Raw genomic sequence first — 26,590 nt, forward strand, 5'->3', positions numbered from 1 at the left:
GGACTGAATGAGGCGTGCTTGCTAGACCGGCTAGCTAGCATGGGAATACTTTGCCGGCTACATCCAGCGGCCTGTGAAGCAGCGGAGTATATGTGTTGTCTGTCTATTTATGAATAATGCAGACCAGGAGTGTTGGCTGAGTTCTTAACGTTTGCTTTCAGAGTCTGCATATCACAACATACAAGATGCTGTCATGGCGACACACAACCTATACCGGGCTACCGCGCATGCTCGTCAGTCCTGTTGCATGCTGGGTAGGGTAGTTCTTTTTTTCCCTGGCTCATAACATCACAATATAGTACCATGTATATGATGCGTTCAGTTAATTAAAGTACCAAGCAAACAATCGGAAAATTCGCATCATATCAATTCCTAGATAAATGATAAATAAATAAATAAATGGGTTGTACTTGTATAGCGCTTTTCTACCTTCAAGGTACTCAAAGCGCTTTGACACTACTTCCACATTTACCCATTCACACACACATTCACACACTGATGGAGGGAGCTGCCATGCAAGGCGCCAACCAGCAACCATCAGGAGCAAGGGTGAAGTGCCTTGCTCAGGACACAACGGACGTGACGAGGTTGGTTCTAGGTGGGATTTGAACTAGTGACCCTCGGGTTGCGCACGGCCACTCTGCCACTGCGCCACGCCGTCCTATGGTCATAATTATTTTAAGTGCACTACGCAGAATAAACACAACATTATTAATATTGCTACTACGGATAATTTGATCAAACATTCCCTAAAAGAGCCCACTACCTATAATATAGTTTTTTAAACATAAGATCCCTGATTAAAAAAATGTTTCTGCTGTTACCTCAGAAATTGCCTGTTCAGATGTTATGATTGTGGCTCAGAGATTTGTATGTAGATTATATTTATTTTCCATAACAAACAGGATAACTTAAATACCCTGGCAGTGGCAATTACCTTAAATGTTTGTATTTACATTTTTTGAGTTGATTTTCATAAAATATGCTATTTAACTGCTACTGTTTAACAAGGACTGATTTAAATTGTTTGCACAACAAATGTTTTGGCGCTTTTGTTCATGTGAGAGAATATTCCAATAAAGGTGCACTACACACTACTTTTGAATTCATTATTGGGCTTTGTGTATACAATGCAGTTAATCGCGATTAATCGGAGAAATAGTGCGATTAACTTCGATTACAATGTTTAATCGTTGCCCAGCCCTAATATATATATATATATATATATATATATATATATATATATATATATATATATTAGAATATTTGGGTACCTCATGATTTGATTACAAACAAAATATTGATGCATATTCAATTTGTGGCCAGTATATTAAAGCCATTTTTCATATTTAACATTTATTTCATTAAATATTTATTTTAGTCTGACTGAATAAGCATTAATCACTTACAATTGTGCAAATAGTGTTTTCGTAATAACAAACACCAGCTGATTTAATTTCCATGATATGTCCACCCAATGCAGCTGAGATAGGCTCCAACACCCCCTGTCCCCCCTCGCAACCCCAAATAGGGACAAGCGGTAGAAAATGGATGGATGTTATCAAAGGAATAGAAGTGCATGCAAACATCATTTATATCTATTGTTAATAAAGTTGACACCAACACAAAATAGACCACTGCAATAATATTCTACTGTCATTATAATAATAATATTTGTAATTATTTTTTCATCCTGTAAAGCATCTTTGAGTACACTGAAAAGCGCTATACCAAATAAAATGTATTATTATTATTATACCATGTGACTTATTCCAGACTTAAATTACAAGACGTTCGTTTCTTTCTAGTAACAAATATTTAATGATGTTAAGCGTGACTGTAATATACAACAAAAAACAGTTAAAGTATTAAATAAGTCAATATAATTCTCATAGAGAACATATAAAATACACTCAAGAAAAACGCTCGCATTTGCTACAAAGGCCTGCTAGCGGGCTAAAGCTAGCACGTTAGCTTCGAACAACATATGAGGTAAATAAGATAAATAATATGAAAATATATCATGTATATTACCTCATAAGCCGCGTGTACAAGAGAGGAGTGGAATATATTCTTCCTATTGTTACACCAGCAACTCTTTTTTGTCTTCTGTGGCCGGGCGAAGGAAGTGTGCACCACTCACTATTGTCCCAGTGAAACACGTGTTTGAAGGAAGTGTGCACCACTCACTATTGTCCCAGTGAAACACGTATTTGGCCAACATTTGTTCTGCGGTTGAGAACACCTCGATGACGTCACACAGGAGGTAGAACAAAACAAGACGTTGTTTTGGTTATTATGGTTTCTAGGTCTTAATTACAACGTACATGTGCACATGTGTGTCGTTTAACAGAGTAAACGTCGTTATTAATTGTTTGTATGCGGATACATTAGTCTGAGTGCACTTTGACGTGCTAGCCTAGCCTGCTGGTTAGCTTAGCTTGTTAGCTGCTAACAAAGAGAGGCGGAAGTGATCGACACATCAAAGCAGAGATCCAATGTAAGTGTAAAGTGTTTTTATTGTGTGAACATGTCTACATTACAAATGATGTGAGTGTTGCTGAATCAGCGACTAACTGCTGCTGTTGAAGAAAAATGTGTGATGTTAGAAAAAAAACGATAGCAGAGTACAAGGAGGAACTTTGTTCAACAAAAGAGGAGAAGGAGCGACAACATCAACTACTGGACGCTGTTTTCAGGAAACATCAAGTTGTGTTACACATCCTTCCATCCATCCAACCATCCGTCCATCTTCTTCTGCTTATCTGAGGTCGGATTGCGGGGGCAGCAGCCTAAGAAGAGATGCCCAGCCTTTCTTTTCCCCAGCCGCTTCGTACAGCTCTTCCCGGGGGATCCCAAAGCGTTCCCAGGCCAGCCAGTTTCTAACATAATAGTGAGAGTCCAATCCATAGTGGGGCCAGCCGGAGACCATCCCGAGCAGGGACAGGTCAGCAACGCAGAGATGCCCCCAACCGATGCACAGACCACCCTGGGTCCCGACTCTAGGCAGATATATATATATATATATATATATATATATATATATATATATATATATATATATATATATATATATATATATATATATACACACACAATAAAAACTAAATAAGATAAGGCTCAGAATTGGTTTCTTAACCAAACCTTTTGTTGTGTACCAGAGAAGGGAAGGAGGCAACAACCAGGGCAGGACTGCGGTTTACAAGGTTTATTTAAAACCTTTGATGAATGCGTGGCGTGTGTATGCTACTCAAAGTGAATGAGTACCCACCTGCTCCCAGTGCCACCCACACTGGTTTAACTGTAACTTAAATATTGGGTTTCACTATGTTAAGCGCTTTGAGTCACTAGAGAAAAGCGCTATATAAATATAATTCACTTCACTTCACTATGTGTAATATTAAATATGTAAATGTTACCAAGGGTTGTTGTCTGTAAATGTTGGTTGTATCTTTCGTCGTAATCCAAGAGGGCAAGGCGAAGAGGCAGGTCGTGGACATGCAAGAGGTCATGGGCAAGAGCAGGGCAGCGTGGTCTGGGTCCGAGCAGGGAGGTCGTGGATCGAGGAGAGCAGTCAGGAATCCGGATGCGAGTTGAGTGACAAGGCACAAATAAGGAAGGATAGCGTAGTCACTGAGGAAATACAAAAGGACATGAACCAGGGGAAAACAGAGAGAGAGAGCAAAACAAGGGCAAGAAATTCACTGGGAAAACAGGGAATGTCAGACGTGATGCTTACTGGAAGGTTAGCGACGTTCTGGCAAAGGGTCCTCGGGTCTGCTGGTCTTTATGCTGCTCCCTCTCATCAAGTCCAGGTGTGTTGATTATTGATAGCGTGTAGGCTCGTTGCTGCGTGGGCGTGGTGCCCTCAGCACGAGCGAGGGCGCTTCTTGGTGCGCTGTCAGCAGAGGCGCCTCTTGGCTCACTGTCAGCAGAGGCACACGCAGCTCCAGCCGCTGAGGTAACGCGGGTTCGACTCCGCGTCATGACACCTTTCTACATATAAAGTGCAACATTCTCACATATAAAGTGCAACATTAAACTGCTTCAAGTTGTTGCTCAGATTAAATAAAATGACAAAACTTTTCTTCTACATACAAAAAGTGCAGCATTAAACAATTTCAAGTCAACTCAGCCTCATATTAACTTTTCTTTTTCCCACCCTCCAGCCTTTAACCCTGGTGACTTTCAATCAATTTTCATGTTTTCTGCCAGAAAAATCAGTTTATCCACCTTGTCTGCAGAAAGAGCAGACCTGCTTGCAGTTACAATATCCCCAGCTGTGAAAAATACCCTTTCGCTGGACACAGAGGTAGCAGGTATGGTGAGGTAGTGCCTGGCTAACTTGGCAGTAAGAGGATATGTGGGCTCATTGTTCTTCCACCATAGAAGTGGGTCAAAATCGAGTTTTTAATGCACTATGGTCTTAAATCTGCTGTTGTAAAAACACCAACAGCATTTGTTATTGCTTTAGCCCTGCCTGAGTCGCAGAGTAGAAGCTGCTTGAATGCGATCGGAGCTGTGTTTGTTCGTCTTTCTCTTTGTTGAAGCCATGTTACCCATTGTTGTATCGCACTGCAAAGCCGAAGTGTTCCCAAACGGGAGATCTTAACGATGCAGGAGGGTCTTCCAGCTCTGGCTTTTACACTTTGTAGTAGCCCGGTCGTTGTTAGCATGCTGTGTGTTGTGCCTCAGTGTACATTGTTGACACAACGTGTGGTGCTCTACTTAATATGTCCGTGTGGAAACTTGTTCGATACACCTCCGAACCAGAACCCCCGTACCGAAACGGTTCAATACAAATACACGTACCGTTACACCCTTAATACACACACATCTGAAGATTATAAAAAAATAAATATATTTGGTGGGCCAAACAAAATGACTCGGCAAACCAATGTTTGGTATGAGTGATATGACCTCAAATCTATATCCTAATAACAATATATGTCACGATACATCATTTGATATATGATTGATGATAGAAAAAATTCAAAGCGGGTTACAAAAGCTCCTAATTTGGCAGTTGACATATGCAGTAACATATTGTGTCTTTTCTAATTGTATTATTTTGTCGAAACGATTATTATTAATGTACTTGTTTATTTACTATTAATATCTGGTTTATTTATTTGACAAAATAATTCTGGAAATTATGTAATATTTGACTGCATATTTCAGCAACTAAATTAGGAGCCTGTGTAGTGTCAGAATAATTGTTTCTAAGTTATCACAAAAACTTTGTGTTGCATTGAGTGACTGGTGAGAAGCAAAAGCTGTCTTTGAAACCTACCAAGAGTAAGGCTCGTAAAACTCCACTGTGTTGGGGAAAGCAAGATGAAGGTGTTCCTGTTTTCTTTCATGTATTATAATCAAACATAAAGATATTGTCTGACCCAAGTACTACAAAAGCAAAGAGGAAGCAGAACCAGTGTCCCCTCCAGGGGACCTCTTTTTGAACCTCCTTTTTCAACTGTTTTACGAACCTCTTTTTGAACTGTTTTACGAACCTCTTTTTGAACTCATTTACGACCTTTTCTTTTGAACTGTTCCGTAACCAAAGGCAACGCTGTTTACGACACACTTCCCTCTCGAAGTAGCTGTGGTCATGTGGTCGAAGAAAGTAAAATAAAGAAGGGGGAGTACAATCTTTCGCCAGAGCGTGGGTGACACTGTAAAAAGTTAGAGGTCGACACGTTTCTCCTCAATTGAATCCAAATTGAATTATGTCTCTGTTTGATTCTTTGCATCTTGTCTTGTTTAATTGATGTCATCAGTGTTTGAACCTGACATGTAGCCTGTTTTAAAATGGTTTTATTACTAATTGTATATGAAATAATGTATCGTAAAATACATTTTAAACCATATCGTCTATCCATAGTAGAAAGTCCTGTCGTCCTGGTTTGTTTTTCTATTCCTGTAAATAATGTTGTAAAGAGCAGCGTGTTTGTGCGTCACTGAGATTTCAAGACACTTCATACGATAACTTGTTTTTCCTAAGTGCATGTAAAAGTACTGAATGCATTGTGTGACTGAGCAGACATGGTGTGTGTTTGTCTTGCAGACATCTGTGAAGAACATCTTCACCCTGAGCAACAGAAGTGGAGCTTCAGGATGCGGACGGAGGAGCCACAGCCCTCCCACATTAAGAAGGAAGAGAAATACCTACTGATGCCCCATTTTAAAAAGGAAGAGGAGGACCCACTGACACCCCGATTTAAAGAGGAAGAGGTGGATCCACTGACCCCTCACATTCAAGAGGAAGAGGAAGAGCACAGCATCAGTCAGCAGAGAGAGCATCTTGAAGGACTGGAGGAGGTTGATGTCACCAAGATGCCAGTGACTGGTGTCCCTGTGAAGAGTGAAGATGATGAGGTGAAAGGTGAAAGTGAGGAGAGGGGAGGGGGGGAGCCTCCAAGCAGCAGCTCAACACAACACATGACAACAGAAGCTGATGGAGACCACTGTGGAGGATCACAAGCAGACAAGCTCTTAGCTCCACTATCAGATAGTGAGGACACAACGTCACACTCTCCTGACACTGATGATGAAGACTCTAAAGATGATAAGACATGTCACACTGACAACACTCACTTCACATCTTCTCACTCTCACAAAACTTTTAAATACCAAAGTCGTCTGAAAAGACACATGAGAACACACACTGGAGAAAAACCTTTTCATGTTTTATCTGTAGTAAAGATTTTACTAAAAGACAAAATTTGAAAAGACACATGAGAACACACACTGGAGAAAAACCTTTTTCATGTTCAATCTGCAGTAAAGATTTTACGCATTGGCACAATTTGAAAACACACATGAGAATACATACTGGTGAAAAACCTTTTTCCTGCTCAGAATGTGGCAAAAGTTTTGTAATAAATCAAAGGTTAAAAGTACACATGAGAATACACACTAGAGAAAAAACTTTTTCCTGCTCAGAATGTGGTAAAAGTTTTGTAACAAATCAAACCTTAAAAGCACACATGAGAACACACACTGGTGAAAAACCTTTTCCGGGTTCAATCTGCGGTAAAGATTTTACTCTAAAGACCCTTTTAAAAACACACATGAGAACACACTCTGGTGAAAAACCCTACTCCTGTTCAAGATGCAACAAAAGCTTTCGTCACTGACAATCTTTCACAGTACACATGAGAAGACACCCAGGAGACAAAGTGTTGAGTTGCAGTGTGTGTGGTGAAAGATTGTCTTCTAAGTAGCAGTGTAAGAAACACAAGTGTGCTGGTGAGAACAGCAGCAGCAAATGAAACTGCAGGATTTGAAATAAACTGTCCAGACTTTCATTTTGACTTTCTAACAACATCAGCACATATAACATGTGTGACATCATTGTTGTGTGTGTACAATAATGTTATTATGAATCTAACATTTATAGATTAGACATTTCAGATTAGTGCTTTTATTTCAGTCAAGTACATGAGTTATTATACACATTTGTGTACTTTAAAATGAACAGATTTTTGACTGAAAAGGTGAGAATAAACAGTATATAAAATATGTTACTTACAGTAAACATTTTAAGTGTAGATATCCATAATTTACTTTTATACTTATTCATAATATTGTTTCATATGTTTTATGTAATAATGAAGAGTTGCATTTTTTTTTCAAATTGTAGATGATTGCATAGATGAACTCCTTTATATGATGTACATATTTGTTTTACATGTGTTCATACCTTTGCTTTTGAGTACACATAAATCCCTCTTAGTTCATATTTACTGGTTCACATCTGAAACATCTTCTGGACCACTTCTGGAAGCATATTATTATTTACTTTATACATCATTTGAACAATTGTTTTTATACAAGATCATTTACTTTTAAAATGTGTGACTTTATGAATTATTTCTTGGGTCTCTATAATCCATTTTATTAATTATCTTTTTTACTCTCTTGCGTAATATGATGATTGTTTTGTGATTGTTTTATATGTATGTCCCCAGACTTTTATGCAATGAACAATGTATGCTTCAACTAAAGTTGGGTACAATAATTATAGTTAATATTCATAAGTATTTATTTTATTCTCTTTAGTATTGCACACCATTGTTTTATTGTTTTCTTTATATGACTTACATGTAGTGTCCAGCTTACTTCATCATCTATATTAACTCATAAAAATGTGATGACCTTTATTCCTTTCATTTCAATATTATCCATCATAATTTGTGTTTTACATTTTTACAATCTCCAAATATGATGTATTTAGTTTTATTGAAGTTTAGTGACGGTTTATTGATGTGCAGCCATTTTTTTATGGTCAAGTTCTCTATGGATAAAATAAGATGAGAGTTAAATCAAGCGGTAATGAAGGTGAAGAATGGAAGATTATTATATACATAATTATATATAGATAGTAGTGACAATTAAAGACACTTTCATCCTGTTCATTTGAGCAAAAAAAGAGAGTTAAGTGTAATATTGTAAACAGTAGAAGAATATTAATATCAGCAGTCAATATTCCAGCATTGTGAAGCTGAGCTATGGTAAAAAATATATTCAGCTTTAAATGCTTTTTGAGAGTGATTTAATTATCAGAATCAGAAATACTTTAATAATCCCTGAGTGGAAATACACATTTTCATTAACATGTGAATATTAAATGTAATAATGTATGATATTAATAAAATAGTAAAATGTTACTTTTGGGGATGTGTAACATCCTGAATGTTTTCATGCTGGAATAGTTTTAATTAGTAGAGAGTGAAACAAATGAGGAAGTAATGATAATGATGGTTTGTTTTTAGTCTGTTTATGAATAATTAAAGATAATTAAAATAGCAAAATGTAGCTTACATCCTCAGTGAGCTGATCTCCAGCAGTAAAGATGAGAGAAATAATGTGGAAAGGTCAGAAGTCAAAATGTTTCTTCAGGTAATACATGGAGCCTCTGCTGCCAACTATTTAGTAAAAAAAAACTATATATATATATATATATATATATATATATATATATATATATATATATATATATATATGTATGTGTATATATATATATATGTATATATATATATATATAGAGAGAGAGAGAGAGAGCGAGAGAGGGAGAGAGAGAGAGAGAGAGAGAGGTAGATATATAGATATATAGATTGATGGATATAATATAAATAACGACAAAGGAAATTTTAAAAGAACATGAAAACCTCCCACATTCTAAAATACATTATAAAAACGATTACCATCAAAAACAAAAATAATATGAGTGTAATATTAATTTTGTTTCTTGTTTTTCTTTCCTTATGCTACTTTTGTTTCAAAACATTTTTAAATATTTGAATATTTTCACGGAAATAAGTATTATGTGTTCTGTTTTTTGGGGGGAAAATTTGAAATGGACGAGTTTACTTTTATTTTCACAAGAAGTAAATAGTATATAATAAAATAGTTTTACCGGGGGTGGAAAGCTGGTTGTACTTATTCCTCTCGCGAGATTTGGAAAAGAGCTGGTTACTTGTTTCTCTCGCGAGATCTGACAACACCGAGCGCGAACCAAACACGGCGAGGATAAAGCAAGATGGCGTCTGACGGTGAAGACGTTATTGCAGTCGTCACAGTTCAGTGTTCTTAATCTGTGCCTCCATGTACACATATATGTCCTTTATTACACTCTAGTAAATAGAGTAAACATCGTTAATAACTGTTTGCATCCGGTTATATTAGTCTGAGCGCACTTTGATGCTTCTCGAGCTAGCTTAGCCTGCTAGTTAGCTTAGCTTGTTAGCTGCTAACAAAGAGAGGCGGAAGTGATCAAAACACATCACTAAGTAGAGATCAAGTGTGAGTGTAAAGTGTTGTGATTGTGTGAAAATGTGCCAAAGAACCACAGCAGAGTACGAGGAGGAACTTTGTCCAACAAAAGAGGAGAAGGAGCGACAACATGAAAAACATCAAGTTGTGTTACACAGAACAGGTTTGTTTACTTCTTACTCTCACATCTTTACTAACTTTATATTTATTAATAACACTGTTCTTCAATAAGTTGTCTGTAGGAAGATGAATTGTCATGTGAGGATGATGCACTGATTGTTTTACATTGTTGATAAGAAGGAGACTGTTTCAGACACACAATATTTATGAGAGGTTGATGTTTGTAACAATGTGTATCAACATGTTTACACAAAACTCACACAGTCACCGGGGGAATATTCCAGAGAGCGGGTTAAGTGCAAAGTCCTGAGTATGGAAAGCTCGAGAGTTTTACCTCCAAAAATAAGAGAGGTAAGACAAATTCAGAGTCAGTTACCATGGTTACTGATGCTGTAAACCTAGCCTGCTAGCTGGCAGGTTTGACAAGTTATATATGTGTGTCAAAGCTATACTGACCTGCTATTTCCTTCATGTCGGTGTTCGTTGATGCAGCCATTAATGTTGCATTGATTATTGAAAAAACAGCCTGCTCTAAAGATGACATCTTGATCTCATACCATCTCAAACCAATTGACTGTTCATTATTAAGTGAAGTGTCTTATAGTCGCTTAAGTTCGTCTTTTACCAAGCAACACTATGTTTTATCCAGTTACTCAATTAATCGGAAACATTTCCCGTAGAACACTTGATTAATAACATTTTCAATAGCTAGAGCCCATTATTTCATGTACGATTTAATACTTAGCATGTATGAGCTAAAATGTGTTTTGTTTGTGTCCTGTAGACATCCATCAGCCGATTGAACACCAAGAAGAATGTCTCCCTCATCTGCAGGGGGACAGTTTCACTTTAGAATATCCACAGCCCTCACATTTTAAAGGGGACAAGGGGGATTCACAGCCCTTTTATTTTAAAGAGGAAGAGGAGGGAGAGTGTCCTGTAGGGCAGGAGGAGGCTGATGTCAGCAAGTTTCCACTGACTGTTGTCTCTGTGAAGACTGAAGAGCATGAAGACAAACCACCTGAGTCCTCACAGCTTCATCACAGTCCAAGTAAGCACAACATCCACATATCATCTAATACAATGTTTGTGACACATGTTCATCCGGGGGACACATTTATCACTAAAGATGGAGATATATTTGCTTTTTAACACCACCATTTAAAAATGATTGCTCATCAATCATCAACAGTGTAATTGCTGGGGTGTAACCATGTGACCTAGAGGCCGTCCTCCTTACCTCACGTGGTCAAATGAAGGCAAACATTCAATATGGCTACTGTTTATTTACCTTAGCAGCACATATGTCAGCATATTTCAAAGGTTTAGTGATGAAGATTAGGGATGTATTTGTGTATACGTGTATTTGTATTGAACCGTTTCGGTACGGGGGTTTCGGTTTGGTTCGGAGGTGTACCGAATGAGTTTCCACACGAACATATTAACCTAAAGCCTTAACAAGCTGCTCCGCTTCGTTATGCCTGTCCCTGTCAGTACTCTACACAGCACCCAGCATTGTCCCACCCACAAAACCATCTGATTGGTTACAGAAAGAGCGGTAACAGCCAATCAGCAGTGCATATTCAGAGCAGTAACAGCCAATCAGCAGTGTGTATTCAGAGCGCAAGGAGTCAGTGGTCCACCGTCGTCATAAGCAGGTAGGTGTTTAGCAGGTAAGCATCAGGCAGCGGACTCTCCCCAAATTATAATAAACACCTCCCAGTCAACTACAAACCATGTTTCCATATGAGTTGGGAAATTGTGTTAGATGTAAATATAAACAGAATACAATGATTTGCAAATCCTTTTCAACCCATATTCAGTTGAATATGCTACAAAGACAACATATTTGATGTTCAAACTGATAAACTTTTTTTTCCCGCAAATAATCATTAACTTTAGAATTTAATGCCAGCAACACGTGACAAAGAAGTTGAGAAAGGTGGCAATACCTACTGATAAAGTTGAGGAATGCTCATCAAACACTTATATGGAACATCCCACAGGTGTGCAGGCTCATTGGGAACAGGTGGGTGCCATGATTGGGTATAAAAGCAGATTCCATGAAATGCTAAGTAATTCACAAACAAGGATGAGGGTCACCACTTTGTAAGCAAATTGTCGAACAGTTTTAGAACAACATTTCTCAACAAGCTATTGCAAGTAATTTAGGGATTTTACCATCTACGGTCCGTAAAATCATCAAAAGTTCAGAGAATCTGGAGAAATCACTGCACGTAAGCAATGATATTACGGACCTTTGAGCCCTCAGGCAGTACCGCATCAAAAACCGACATCAGTGTGTAAATGATATCACCACATGGGCTCAGGAACACTTCATAAAACCACTGTCAGTAACTATAGTTGGGCGCTACATGTGTAAGTGCAAGTTAAAACTCTACTATGCAAAGCCAAACCCATTTATCAACAATATCCTGAAACGCCGCCGGCTTGGCTGGGCCCGAGCTCACCTAAGATGGACTGATGCAAAGTGGAAAGGTGTTCTGTGGTCTGGAAACAGACGACGTGGTGTCCTCCAGAACAAAGAGGAAAATAACCATCCGGATTGTTGTAGGCGCAAAGTTCAAAAGGCAGCATCTGTGATGGTATGGGGGTGTATTAGTGCCCAAGGCATGGGTAACTTACACATGTGTGATGGTATGGGGGTGTATTAGTGCCCAAGACATGGGTAACTTACACATGTGTGATGGTATGGGGGTGTATTAGTGCCCAAGGCATAGGTAACTTACACATCTGTGAAGGCACCATTAATGCTGAATGGTCCATACAGGTTTTGGAGCACCATATGTTGCCATCCAAGCAACGTTATCAGGGACGCCCCCTGCTTATTTCAGCAAGACAAGTGTTACAACAGCGTGGCTTCGTTGTAAAAGAGTGCGGGTACTTTCCTGGCCCGCCTGCAGTCCATACCTGTCTCCCATTGAAAATGTGTGACACATTATGAAGCATAAAATACAACAGCGGAGACCCCGGACTGTTGAAGGACTGAAGCTCTACATAAAACAAGAATGGGAAAGAATTCCACTTTCAAAGCTTCAACAATTAGTTTCCTCAGTTCCCAAACGTTTATTGAGTGTTGTTAAAAGAAAAGGTGATGTAACACAGTGGTGAACATGCCCTTTCCCAACTACTTTGGCATGGGTTGCAGCCACGAAATTTTAAGTTAATTATTATTTGCAAAAAAAATAAAGTTTATGAGTTTGAACATCAAATATGTTGTCTTTGTAGTGCATTCAATTGAATATGGGTTGAAAAGGATTTGCAAATCATTTTATTCCGTTTATGTTTACATCTAACACAATTTCCCAACTCATATGGAAACAAGGTTTGTACTAGTAACATCACTATGAGCCCGTTGACGTTCTAGAAACAAACAGCAGCTCAGCTCGCTTGCAGTCCTGGCTTGAGGTGAAGGCTAATTAGCTTTTAACATTAGCGCATTTTGCTGTGTGTGTGTGTGTGTTACAAACAGCAAAGCCCTGTCCGTCTGTTATTTCACTTTTCCTTTTTATGTGTTAATTGAGCTGTTTTGAAGCATCAAACAAGGACATTATGTTAAATGAAGAGTTTCTGTCTCTGATCGTTGATATAATAATGAGTTTTAGGTATTTCAAAGATGGCGCTAGTATGTGCTTTGGCCTGCTGTGTCTCGCTGTCAGCTCTGTTCGTTTTTGTGTTGTTTGCGTCTATTTTCGTCTCTGTCAGCTCACTGCTTGTGTATGACGAAGAAGGCCCAACAAAGGATGTACTTCCTGCGGCAGCTGAGGTAACTTAAGGTGCCGACCAAGATGCTGGTGCAGTTTTATTCAGCCATCATCGAGTCCATCCTCACCTCCTCCATCACTGTGTGGTTCCCCGGCACCACAGTCCAGGACAAGCATCGACTGTGTAATTGCTGGGGTCCAAGTCAGCTTTTTCACCTGCATGGATTCCTGCCTTCCTTTCCCGCCCCCTGGTTCCTCTCCCCCAGCGGCAGTGTCTCCGGCGCCGTGGTAAACGTGGCGGCCAGCTGGTGAAATTTAGGGCACTCCTGGCCCGGCTTCCAATGGCTTCCCGAAGGAGGAATGGTCTACTCCTGCACGCTCGCTGGATCCCATCGGTTCCTGGCTTGTTCCTATATCGTTGGTTTGGAGGATGAGACTTGCCGCCGTTGCTCCTGCTGTCCCCGCCCCCGGAGGCGCGGGGTGGATTCCCGCCACCTGCGGGCTGTCTGTCGGGCCCCACCTGGAATAGCTGCGGCCTTGGACGTGGTGGCCCCTGCCAGGTTCAGTCTTGTGAACGCAAAATCTTTGACAAACAAAACGATTATCCTGAACTTCCCGCAGACTTGACCAATTCTGTGTGACGGAAACATGGCTGAGAGCCGGTGAGTCCGCCCCTCTTAATGAACTTCTGCTTCCAGAGTGTTCCTACGTTTATTCTCCGCGGTCGTCTGGTCGAAAAGGAGGAGGATTAGCAGTGGTTTTTAAAAATGAATTTAAATGCCGTCTGATACGCCTGCAATCCTCCTTTTCAAGCTTGGAACTGTGCATGTTTGAACTGGGTCTTTCTGATGTCGTCCTGTGTGCCGTCGTCCATCAACCACCCAAGTACCACAAAGACTTTATAACTGACTTTTCTGAAATTTGGGCTGAAATCCTGCCTAAATATAATCTTGTCCTTATTGCTGGTGATTTTAATATTCACACCTAAGCCCAGACGAGTCGCTTTCCAGGAGCTTCCTGACTCATTTAACTTTGTACAGTCTGTGTGTGGTTCCACACATGAACGCAGGCATAAACTCCATTTAGTGCTCTCGTATGGTTTGCGACGCTGTGTTCTCTGATCATATGCCGATCCTGTTTGATATTCCCACTCAGTGTCCGTTACATTGTGCGCTCCGCCTCAACGCTCTCGCATGTTTAATTCTTGGTCTCCTGCTCTGTTTTCTCTTCCATTTTTTAGAATCTTTGTGATGATAATTCTGCAGCCTCTGTGTGTCTGAATACTGAAGAGTTGGTTTCTGGGTTCAACTCTATTTGTTTACAAACACTGGATACTATCCCTCCTTTCAAGTTCCGCCGCGCCAAACCCACACCTGAGCCCTGGTTGAATGACATCACTCGTGCGGCCAGGCGCGAATGTAGGAGAGCAGAGAGAACAATGGAAAAAAGACAGGCTGCATGTGTCTTTTGCCATTTTTAAAGAGAGCATGTTGTCCTCCAGCAAAGATGAATAAATATCTATCTGAGATTATAGCTTCTAACTGTAACAACCCCAGAGTTCTGTTCAAGACCATTAGCATTGTCATTGACGCTCCCAAATCTGTTGGTTTTGATGCTTCTTCAGAATTCTGTGAAAATTCTGTCCACTTTTTCACTGACTAAATTGTATCAACTAGAGCCAGTTTATCTCAGCTTTCCTAGGACCTTTCTATTCCTCTGCACTTTTCTTCTGTTTTCCATCAGTTTGAGCCGGTGTCCTTTTCCTTTCTAAAGGACACGGTTAGTCATTTGAAGCCCTCTGGTTCTCCTGCAGATGCCCTCCCACCTTACCTGTTTAAGGAGGTACTTGCTACTATTGGATCAAGCGTCCTTAACATTATCAATAGTAGCCTCTCTTCTGGAATAGTACCAGCAGAGTTTACAGGATGGAAGAGGGGTTAGTGCGTCTGCCTCACAATATGAAGGCCCTGAGTAGTCAGGGTTCAATCCCGGGCTCGGGATCTTTCTGTGTGGAGTGTGCATGTCCTCCCCGTGAATGTGTGGGTTCCCTCCGGGTACTCCGGCTTCCTCCCACTTCCAAAGAAATGCACCTGGGGATAGGTTGATTGGCAACACTAAATTGGCCCTAGTGTGTGAATGTGAGTGTGAATGTTGTCTGTTTATCAGTGTTGGCCCTGTGATTTTATGTTGTTTAGTCCAAGTCGCTCTCCCTCCCCTCGGCACTTATAACTACTGTACGTAGGGATTTATCTCGACTCGTCTTGACGACTGCAACGCTCTGTATGTAGGCATTAGCCGGGCCTCCCTCGCCTGCCTGCAGCTCGTGCAGAACTCTGCTGCTCGTCTGCTAACACAGACCCACAGGCGTGAGCACATCACCCCCATACTAGCGTCCCTTCACTGGCTCCCTGGGCTCTACCGAATCAATTAGTAGAACTACTATTTGTTTTCAAATGTCTAAACAACATCGCTCCAACATACATCTCCGACCTCCTTCGGCCTTGCTGAACACGCCCCCCACCCCCACCTGATCCCTTAGATAATGGGGGGGGGGGCAGTAACGTCAGCTGCTGTTGACGGTCTCTTACACAAGGCTGAAGCTAAGCGGTGACAGAGCTTTCGCCGCTGCTACTCGCAAGCTCTGGAACAACTTAACTTTGAGTGTTAGACAGGCCTCCTCTCTTCCTGTTTTTAAATCACTCTTAAAAACACACTTTTATTCCATGGCCTTTAACATTCTGTGATCTCCATTTTGCTATGGCAGCCCATTATGCACCTGCTGTGAACCTGTTTCTATGTTTTATTTATTATCTATCGGGCTTTGTTTGTGTTGTGGTGTGTTTGCTAGTTTCCCTTGTGTTATCTTTTAACCTGTCTATTGTACAGCACTTTGTGGTAAATATTAAATGTGCTTTATAAGTAAAGTTGATTTGGTTTGATTTGAGCAAAGCTGGACTTTTCTAAAGAATGTTTGTTTTCTCCTGTCCCGCAGACGTTGAAGAAGAACCTCTACCCCATGAGCAGGAGAAGGAACCACAGTCCCCCAACATACGCGAGAAAAAAGAGGTACCACATTCCCAGCACAGCAAAGAGGGAGGAGAGGAGCCACATCCCCCCCACATTAAAGAGGAAGGCGAGACGCCACAGACCCATAATGTTAAACTGACCCTTCACATTAAAGGGCAAGCGGAGGACCCACTGATCTTACACATCAAAAGGAAGAGGAGGACCCACTGACCCCTCACTTTAAGGAGCAAGAGAACCTGCTGACCCCTCACATTAAAAAGGAAGAGGAGGACCCACTGACACCCTACTTTAAAGAGGAAGAGGAGGACCAAGAGCCGCCGCACATTAAAGAGGAAGAGGAGGAAGAGGGCATCAGTCAGCCTAAATGGTTGGAGGAGTTCCCAGTGACTGGTGTCCCTGTGAAGAGTGAAGATGATGAGGTGAAAGGTGAAAGTGAGGAGAGGGGAGGGGGGGAGCCTCCAAGCAGCAGCTCAACACAACACATGACAACAGAAGCTGATGGAGACCACTGTGGAGGATCACAAGCAGACAAGCTCTTAGCTCCACTATCAGATAGTGAGGACACAACGTCACACTCTCCTGACACTGATGATGAAGACTCTAAAGATGATAAGACATGTCACACTGACAACACTCACTTCACATCTTCTCACTGTCACAAAACCCTTAAATACCATTGTAGTCTGAAAACACACATGAGAACACACACTGGAGAAAAACCTTTTTCTTGTTCACTCTGCAGTAAAGGTTTTAGACAAAGTATCAATTTGAAAGTACACATGAGAACACACACTGGTGAAAAACCTTTTTCCTGTTCAACCTGTGGTAAAGGTTTTGCACAAAGTCAGGATGTGAAAAGACACATGAGAACACACACTGGTGAAAAAGCTTTTTCCTGTTCAATCTGTGGTAAAGGTTTTACAAGAAGTACAGATGTGAAAAGACACATGAGAACACACACTGGGAAAAAATCGCATTCCTGTTCAATCTGCAACAGAAGCTTTTGTGACCGATCAAACTTTGTAGCACACATGAGAAGACACCCAGGAGAGAAAGTGTTGAGTTGCAGTGTGTGTGGTGAAAGATTGTCTTCTAAGTAGCAGTGTAAGAAACACAAGTGTGCTGGTGAGAACAGCAGCAGCAAATGAAACTGCAGGATTTGAAATAAACTGTCCAGACTTTCATTTTGACTTTCTAACAACATCAGCACATATAACATGTGTGACATTGTTGTTTGTCTAACAATCTGTTTAATATGATCTTTACATTTATAGATTACATAGTTTGAAATATAAAATTATTACTTATTTGTACTTCTAATTGTTAATAATCCCATAGATTATCACCTTTATATGATATACATATGTACTGGTTCACATCTGAAACATCTTCTGGACCACTTCAGGAAGCATATTATTATTTACTTTATACATCATTTAAACAGTTGTCTTTTATACAATTTTAAAATGTGTGATTTTATGAATCATTTGTTGGGAATCTGTAATCCATTTTATTATTATCTTTATTACTCTCTTTTGTATTATGATAATTGTGTTGTGATTATTTTAAATGTATGTCCCCAGACCTCTATGCAATAAAAAGTGAGAGAAAATGTCTGAATTGTTTGTGGAAGGATGGTTTTGTTTTTCAAACATACATTTGTGAATTAAAAACATCCATCCATCCATTTTCTACCACTTTTCCCTTTGGGGTCACGGGGGGCGCTGGTGCCTATCTCAGCTACAATCAGGCGGAAGGCAGTGTACAACCTGGATAAGTCGCCACCTCATCGCAGGGCCAACACAGATAGACAAACAACATTCACACTCACATTCACACATTAGGGACCATTTAGTGTTGCCAATCAACCTATCCCCAGGTGTATGTCTTTGGGGGTGGGAGGGGCCTATCCCCAGGTGCATGTCTTTGGAGGTGGGAGGGGCCTATCCCCAGGTGCATGTCTTTGGAGGTGGGAGGAAGCCGGAGTACCCGGAGGGAACCCACGCAGTCACGGGGAGAACATGCAAACTCCACACAGAAAGATCCCTTATTGTGTTTTAGACATTTTTTTTTTTTCTTTTTCAACATCCCCAAAACAATATTAATATCAATCAAAGTTTGGAATGTCAGGGAAAAGCCGATATTGTACATCGTCTCACAGGGATTTCATTCATTCATTTCATTCATAAAATATAGTGTTTATTTTGTTTCCCTATCGCAGAACGAACAAGTGTTGTCTTCAATTGCAAAACAACATCTTAAAAATTATTTAAAGTTATCAATCCGGGGCTTTTTTTCTTAAATTAACCCTTTGGCGTTTGGAAGAATGGAAACTTTCAAATTATGGGTATTTTCTTTTTTTTTTGTTCCAGAGAAAATACAGTAAAGAAGAAATAGTAAAGAAGTAAAAAAAAAAAAGATTTACAGGAATCACAATATTTTGAACAAAAGCCTTTATAATTGCTTAAAATATTTTGTCTGTTTGCAGGTCGTACTTAATGAAACATTCAAGTAATAAAATATTTTATCAGTCAATAAGTGCATCAGCGACCAAATGCCTTTTTCAAACCATTGCTGTACAAAGATGGATTTGTTTCTCATTTTAATATAAGAACAATTCCACAGTGGAGTATTGTGTGTGATGAAGTTGTGTTTGTAAATTAGTTTCCAGTACAACAACACTTGCTGGTAGGGATGGGTACTGTTCACTTCTAATTCCATGTTTTATGTGTTATATATGTCAATATATTGTGTGTTTGTATTTTGCCAACATGGTAGAATCACATGATAGGCAGGTTGTATCATGTTTTTCTGTCAGAAGAGCAAGGTTTTGTTTGGACGAGCAATATGTAGCTGTATTGACAAGTATGGCAAGTTCCTGTAAGCGTTGTAAGAAAAGCAAAAGGGTGCATTGCCAAAGGCGTAAAGCACATGGTATTCCCGCTCACTCTCCCATCCAAATACTAACCAGGCCTGACCGGGCTTACATTCTCAGAGCTGACCAGATCCGGCATGCTCAGTGTAGTCTGGCCGTAAACTGAGCAAATAACCTCAACATCAGATTGTTAAATGTGACAAGCTGCTTGACAGGACCTTTCTGCAATGAGCAAGGTGCTCTTTTTCTCAGCCTCTCCAACTCTTTGGACGTTTACGCCACTGCTAGCACTGAAGTGCCTTGATGGCACGTGGGTCACTGTTGGTGATACTGCAAACCTTGCAATCAATCTCAAAGCCGGTCCAAAGTAAACAAACATGTATGAGTTGAAAGTGAGAGTAGTAAAGCTGGGCTCAGTGTGACGTGAGGGTGCATCCAACACACTTACAGTCCAAAGTAAACAAACATGTATGAGTTGAAAGTGAGAGTAGTAAAGCTGGGCTCAGTGTGACGTGAGGGTGCATCCAACACACTTACAGTCCAAAGTAAACAAACATGTATGAGTTGAAAGTGAGAGTAGTAAAGCGGGGCTCAGTGTGACGTGAGGGTGCATCCAACACACTTACAGTCCAAAGTAAACAAACATGTATGAGTTGAAAGTGAGAGTAGTAAAGCGGGGCTCAGTGTGACGTGAGGGTGCATCCAACACACTTACAGTCCAAAGTAAACAAACATGTATGAGTTGAAAGTGAGAGTAGTAAAGCGGGGCTCAGTGTGACATGAGGGTGCATCCAACACACTTACAGTCCAAAGTAAACAAACATGTATGAGTTGAAAGTGAGAGTAGTAAAGCGGGGCTCAGTGTGACGTGAGGGTGCATCCAACACACTTACAGTCCAAAGTAAACAAACATGTATGAATTGAAAGTGAGAGTAGTAAAGCTGGGCTCAGTGTGACGTGAGGGTGCATCCAACACACTTACAGTCCAAAGTAAACAAACATGTATGAGTTGAAAGTGAGAGTAGTAAAGCGGGGCTCAGTGTGACGTGAGGGTGCATCCAACACACTTACAGTCCAAAGTAAACAAACATGTATGAGTTGAAAGTGAGAGTAATAAAGCGGGGCTCAGTGTGACGTGAGGGTGCATCCAACACACTTACAGTCCAAAGTAAACAAACATGTATGAGTTGAAAGTGAGAGTAGTAAAGCGGGGCTCAGTGTGACGTGAGGGTGCATCCAACACACTTACAGTCCAAAGTAAACAAACATGTATGAGTTGAAAGTGAGAGTAGTAAAGCGGGGCTCAGTGTGACGTGAGGGTGCATCCAACACACTTACAGTCCAAAGTAAACAAACATGTATGAGTTGAAAGTGAGAGTAGTAAAGCGGGGCTCAGTGTGACGTGAGGGTGCATCCAACACACTTACAGTCCAAAGTAAACAAACATGTATGAGTTGAAAGTGAGAGTAGTAAAGCGGGGCTCAGTGTGACGTGAGGGTGCATCCAACACACTTACAGTCCAAAGTAAACAAACATGTATGAGTTGAAAGTGAGAGTAGTAAAGCGGGGCTCAGTGTGACGTGAGGGTGCATCCAACACACTTACAGTCCAAAGTAAACAAACATGTATGAGTTGAAAGTGAGAGTAATAAAGCGGGGCTCAGTGTGACGTGAGGGTGCATCCAACACACTTACAGTCCAAAGTAAACAAACATGTATGAGTTGAAAGTGAGAGTAGTAAAGCGGGGCTCAGTGTGACGTGAGGGTGCATCCAACACACTTACAGTCCAAAGTAAACAAACATGTATGAGTTGAAAGTGAGAGTAGTAAAGCGGGGCTCAGTGTGACGTGAGGGTGCATCCAACACACTTACAGTCCAAAGTAAACAAACATGTATGAGTTGAAAGTGAGAGTAATAAAGCGGGGCTCAGTGTGACGTGAGGGTGCATCCAACACACTTACAGTCCAAAGTAAACAAACATGTATGAGTTGAAAGGGAGAGTAGTAAAGCGGGGCTCAGTGTGACGTGAGGGTGCATCCAACACACTTACAGTCCAAAGTAAACAAACATGTATGAGTTGAAAGTGAGAGTAGTAAAGCGGGGCTCAGTGTGACGTGAGGGTGCATCCAACACACTTACAGTCCAAAGTAAACAAACATGTATGAGTTGAAAGTGAGAGTAGTAAAGCGGGGCTCAGTGTGACGTGAGGGTGCATCCAACACACTTACAGTCCAAAGTAAACAAACATGTATGAATTGAAAGTGAGAGTAGTAAAGCTGGGCTCAGTGTGACGTGAGGGTGCATCCAACACACTTACAGTCCAAAGTAAACAAACATGTATGAGTTGAAAGTGAGAGTAGTAAAGCGGGGCTCAGTGTGACGTGAGGGTGCATCCAACACACTTACAGTCCAAAGTAAACAAACATGTATGAGTTGAAAGTGAGAGTAGTAAAGCGGGGCTCAGTGTGACGTGAGGGTGCATCCAACACACTTACAGTCCAAAGTAAACAAACATGTATGAGTTGAAAGTGAGAGTAATAAAGCGGGGCTCAGTGTGACGTGAGGGTGCATCCAACACACTTACAGTCCAAAGTAAACAAACATGTATGAGTTGAAAGTGAGAGTAGTAAAGCGGGGCTCAGTGTGACGTGAGGGTGCATCCAACACACTTACAGTCCAAAGTAAACAAACATGTATGAGTTGAAAGTGAGAGTAGTAAAGCTGGGCTCAGTGTGACGTGAGGGTGCATCCAACACACTTACAGTCCAAAGTAAACAAACATGTATGAGTTGAAAGTGAGAGTAGTAAAGCGGGGCTCAGTGTGACGTGAGGGTGCATCCAACACACTTACAGTCCAAAGTAAACAAACATGTAAGAGTTGAAAGTGAGAGTAGTAAAGCGGGGCTCAGTGTGACGTGAGGGTGCATCCAACACACTTACAGTCCAAAGTAAACAAACATGTATGAGTTGAAAGTGAGAGTAGTAAAGCGGGGCTCAGTGTGACGTGAGGGTGCATCCAACACACTTACAGTCCAAAGTAAACAAACATGTATGAGTTGAAAGTGAGAGTAATAAAGCGGGGCTCAGTGTGACGTGAGGGTGCATCCAACACACTTACAGTCCAAAGTAAACAAACATGTATGAGTTGAAAGTGAGAGTAGTAAAGCGGGGCTCAGTGTGACGTGAGGGTGCATCCAACACACTTACAGTCCAAAGTAAACAAACATGTATGAGTTGAAAGTGAGAGTAATAAAGCGGGGCTCAGTGTGACGTGAGGGTGCATCCAACACACTTACAGTCCAAAGTAAACAAACATGTATGAGTTGAAAGTGAGAGTAATAAAGCGGGGCTCAGTGTGACGTGAGGGTGCATCCAACACACTTACAGTCCAAAGTAAACAAACATGTATGAGTTGAAAGTGAGAGTAGTAAAGCGGGGCTCAGTGTGACGTGAGGGTGCATCCAACACACTTACAGTCCAAAGTAAACAAACATGTATGAGTTGAAAGTGAGAGTAGTAAAGCGGGGCTCAGTGTGACGTGAGGGTGCATCCAACACACTTACAGTCCAAAGTAAACAAACATGTATGAGTTGAAAGTGAGAGTAGTAAAGCGGGGCTCAGTGTGACGTGAGGGTGCATCCAACACACTTACAGTCCAAAGTAAACAAACATGTATGAGTTGAAAGTGAGAGTAGTAAAGCGGGGCTCAGTGTGACGTGAGGGTGCATCCAACACACTTACAGTCCAAAGTAAACAAACATGTATGAGTTGAAAGTGAGAGTAGTAAAGCGGGGCTCAGTGTGACGTGAGGGTGCATCCAACACACTTACAGTCCAAAGTAAACAAACATGTATGAGTTGAAAGTGAGAGTAGTAAAGCGGGGCTCAGTGTGACGTGAGGGTGCATCCAACACACTTACAGTCCAAAGTAAACAAACATGTATGAGTTGAAAGTGAGAGTAGTAAAGCTGGGCTCAGTGTGACGTGAGGGTGCATCCAACACACTTACAGTCCAAAGTAAACAAACATGTATGAGTTGAAAGTGAGAGTAGTAAAGCGGGGCTCAGTGTGACGTGAGGGTGCATCCAACACACTTACAGTCCAAAGTAAACAAACATGTATGAGTTGAAAGTGAGAGTAGTAAAGCGGGGCTCAGTGTGACGTGAGGGTGCATCCAACACACTTACAGTCCAAAGTAAACAAACATGTATGAGTTGAAAGTGAGAGTAGTAAAGCGGGGCTCAGTGTGACGTGAGGGTGCATCCAACACACTTACAGTCCAAAGTAAACAAACATGTATGAGTTGAAAGTGAGAGTAGTAAAGCGGGGCTCAGTGTGACGTGAGGGTGCATCCAACACACTTACAGTCCAAAGTAAACAAACATGTATGAGTTGAAAGTGAGAGTAGTAAAGCGGGGCTCAGTGTGACGTGAGGGTGCATCCAACACACTTACAGTCCAAAGTAAACAAACATGTATGAGTTGAAAGTGAGAGTAGTAAAGCGGGGCTCAGTGTGACGTGAGGGTGCATCCAACACACTTACAGTCCAAAGTAAACAAACATGTATGAGTTGAAAGTGAGAGTAGTAAAGCGGGGCTCAGTGTGACGTGAGGGTGCATCCAACACACTTACAGTCCAAAGTAAACAAACATGTATGAGTTGAAAGTGAGAGTAGTAAAGCGGGGCTCAGTGTGACGTGAGGGTGCATCCAACACACTTACAGTCCAAAGTAAACAAACATGTATGAGTTGAAAGTGAGAGTAATAAAGCGGGGCTCAGTGTGACGTGAGGGTGCATCCAACACACTTACAGTCCAAAGTAAACAAACATGTATGAGTTGAAAGGGAGAGTAGTAAAGCGGGGCTCAGTGTGACGTGAGGGTGCATCCAACACACTTACAGTCCAAAGTAAACAAACATGTATGAGTTGAAAGTGAGAGTAATAAAGCGGGGCTCAGTGTGACGTGAGGGTGCATCCAACACACTTACAGTCCAAAGTAAACAAACATGTATGAGTTGAAAGTGAGAGTAGTAAAGCGGGGCTCAGTGTGACGTGAGGGTGTATCCAACACACTTACAGTCCAAAGTAAACAAACATGTATGAGTTGAAAGTGAGAGTAGTAAAGCGGGGCTCAGTGTGACGTGAGGGTGCATCCAACACACTTACAGTCCAAAGTAAACAAACATGTATGAGTTGAAAGTGAGAGTAGTAAAGCTGGGCTCAGTGTGACGTGAGGGTGCATCCAACACACTTACAGTCCAAAGTAAACAAACATGTATGAGTTGAAAGTGAGAGTAGTAAAGCGGGGCTCAGTGTGACGTGAGGGTGCATCCAACACACTTACAGTCCAAAGTAAACAAACATGTATGAGTTGAAAGTGAGAGTAGTAAAGCGGGGCTCAGTGTGACGTGAGGGTGCATCCAACACACTTACAGTCCAAAGTAAACAAACATGTATGAGTTGAAAGTGAGAGTAGTAAAGCGGGGCTCAGTGTGACGTGAGGGTGCATCCAACACACTTACAGTCCAAAGTAAACAAACATGTATGAGTTGAAAGTGAGAGTAATAAAGCGGGGCTCAGTGTGACGTGAGGGTGCATCCAACACACTTACAGTCCAAAGTAAACAAACATGTATGAGTTGAAAGGGAGAGTAGTAAAGCGGGGCTCAGTGTGACGTGAGGGTGCATCCAACACACTTACAGTCCAAAGTAAACAAACATGTATGAGTTGAAAGTGAGAGTAATAAAGCGGGGCTCAGTGTGACGTGAGGGTGCATCCAACACACTTACAGTCCAAAGTAAACAAACATGTATGAGTTGAAAGTGAGAGTAGTAAAGCGGGGCTCAGTGTGACGTGAGGGTGCATCCAACACACTTACAGTCCAAAGTAAACAAACATGTATGAGTTGAAAGTGAGAGTAATAAAGCGGGGCTCAGTGTGACGTGAGGGTGCATCCAACACACTTACAGTCCAAAGTAAACAAACATGTATGAGTTGAAAGGGAGAGTAGTAAAGCGGGGCTCAGTGTGACGTGAGGGTGCATCCAACACACTTACAGTCCAAAGTAAACAAACATGTATGAGTTGAAAGTGAGAGTAATAAAGCGGGGCTCAGTGTGACGTGAGGGTGCATCCAACACACTTACAGTCCAAAGTAAACAAACATGTATGAGTTGAAAGTGAGAGTAGTAAAGCGGGGCTCAGTGTGACGTGAGGGTGCATCCAACACACTTACAGTCCAAAGTAAACAAACATGTATGAGTTGAAAGTGAGAGTAGTAAAGCGGGGCTCAGTGTGACGTGAGGGTGCATCCAACACACTTACAGTCCAAAGTAAACAAACATGTATGAGTTGAAAGTGAGAGTAGTAAAGCTGGGCTCAGTGTGACGTGAGGGTGCATCCAACACACTTACAGTCCAAAGTAAACAAACATGTATGAGTTGAAAGTGAGAGTAGTAAAGCGGGGCTCAGTGTGACGTGAGGGTGCATCCAACACACTTACAGTCCAAAGTAAACAAACATGTATGAGTTGAAAGTGAGAGTAGTAAAGCGGGGCTCAGTGTGACGTGAGGGTGCATCCAACACACTTACAGTCCAAAGTAAACAAACATGTATGAGTTGAAAGTGAGAGTAGTAAAGCGGGGCTCAGTGTGACGTGAGGGTGCATCCAACACACTTACAGTCCAAAGTAAACAAACATGTATGAGTTGAAAGTGAGAGTAATAAAGCGGGGCTCAGTGTGACGTGAGGGTGCATCCAACACACTTACAGTCCAAAGTAAACAAACATGTATGAGTTGAAAGTGAGAGTAGTAAAGCTGGGCTCAGTGTGACGTGAGGGTGCATCCAACACACTTACAGTCCAAAGTAAACAAACATGTATGAGTTGAAAGTGAGAGTAGTAAAGCGGGGCTCAGTGTGACGTGAGGGTGTATCCAACACACTTACAGTCCAAAGTAAACAAACATGTATGAGTTGAAAGTGAGAGTAGTAAAGCGGGGCTCAGTGTGACGTGAGGGTGCATCCAACACACTTACAGTCCAAAGTAAACAAACATGTATGAGTTGAAAGT

General features: G+C 41.2%; 1 protein-coding gene and 1 long non-coding RNA gene across 2 annotated transcripts; both read left to right on the top strand.

Moving 5' to 3' along the window:
- The first annotated feature begins 2,176 nt into the window (after positions 1 to 2,176).
- LOC133546552 (uncharacterized) lies at positions 2,177 to 8,162 on the top strand. The gene is made up of 2 exons (XR_009805236.1): positions 2,177 to 2,500; positions 6,065 to 8,162. It is a non-coding gene; the product is annotated as an uncharacterized LOC133546552 (long non-coding RNA).
- A 1,356-nt stretch (positions 8,163 to 9,518) lies between these two features.
- Positions 9,519 to 18,266, top strand: LOC133546539 (uncharacterized). Its single transcript, XM_061892305.1, has 3 exons — positions 9,519 to 9,937; positions 10,679 to 10,945; positions 16,612 to 18,266. The coding sequence occupies exons 1-3, from the start codon at positions 9,835 to 9,837 to the stop codon at positions 16,854 to 16,856; spliced, it is 615 nt and encodes a 204-aa protein (XP_061748289.1). The 5' UTR covers positions 9,519 to 9,834; the 3' UTR covers positions 16,857 to 18,266.
- Positions 18,267 to 26,590: the final 8,324 nt, after the last annotated feature.

The sequence above is a fragment of the Nerophis ophidion genome, unplaced genomic scaffold, assembly GCF_033978795.1.
Source record: "Nerophis ophidion isolate RoL-2023_Sa unplaced genomic scaffold, RoL_Noph_v1.0 HiC_scaffold_31, whole genome shotgun sequence".
Lineage (NCBI taxonomy): Eukaryota > Metazoa > Chordata > Actinopteri > Syngnathiformes > Syngnathidae > Nerophis > Nerophis ophidion.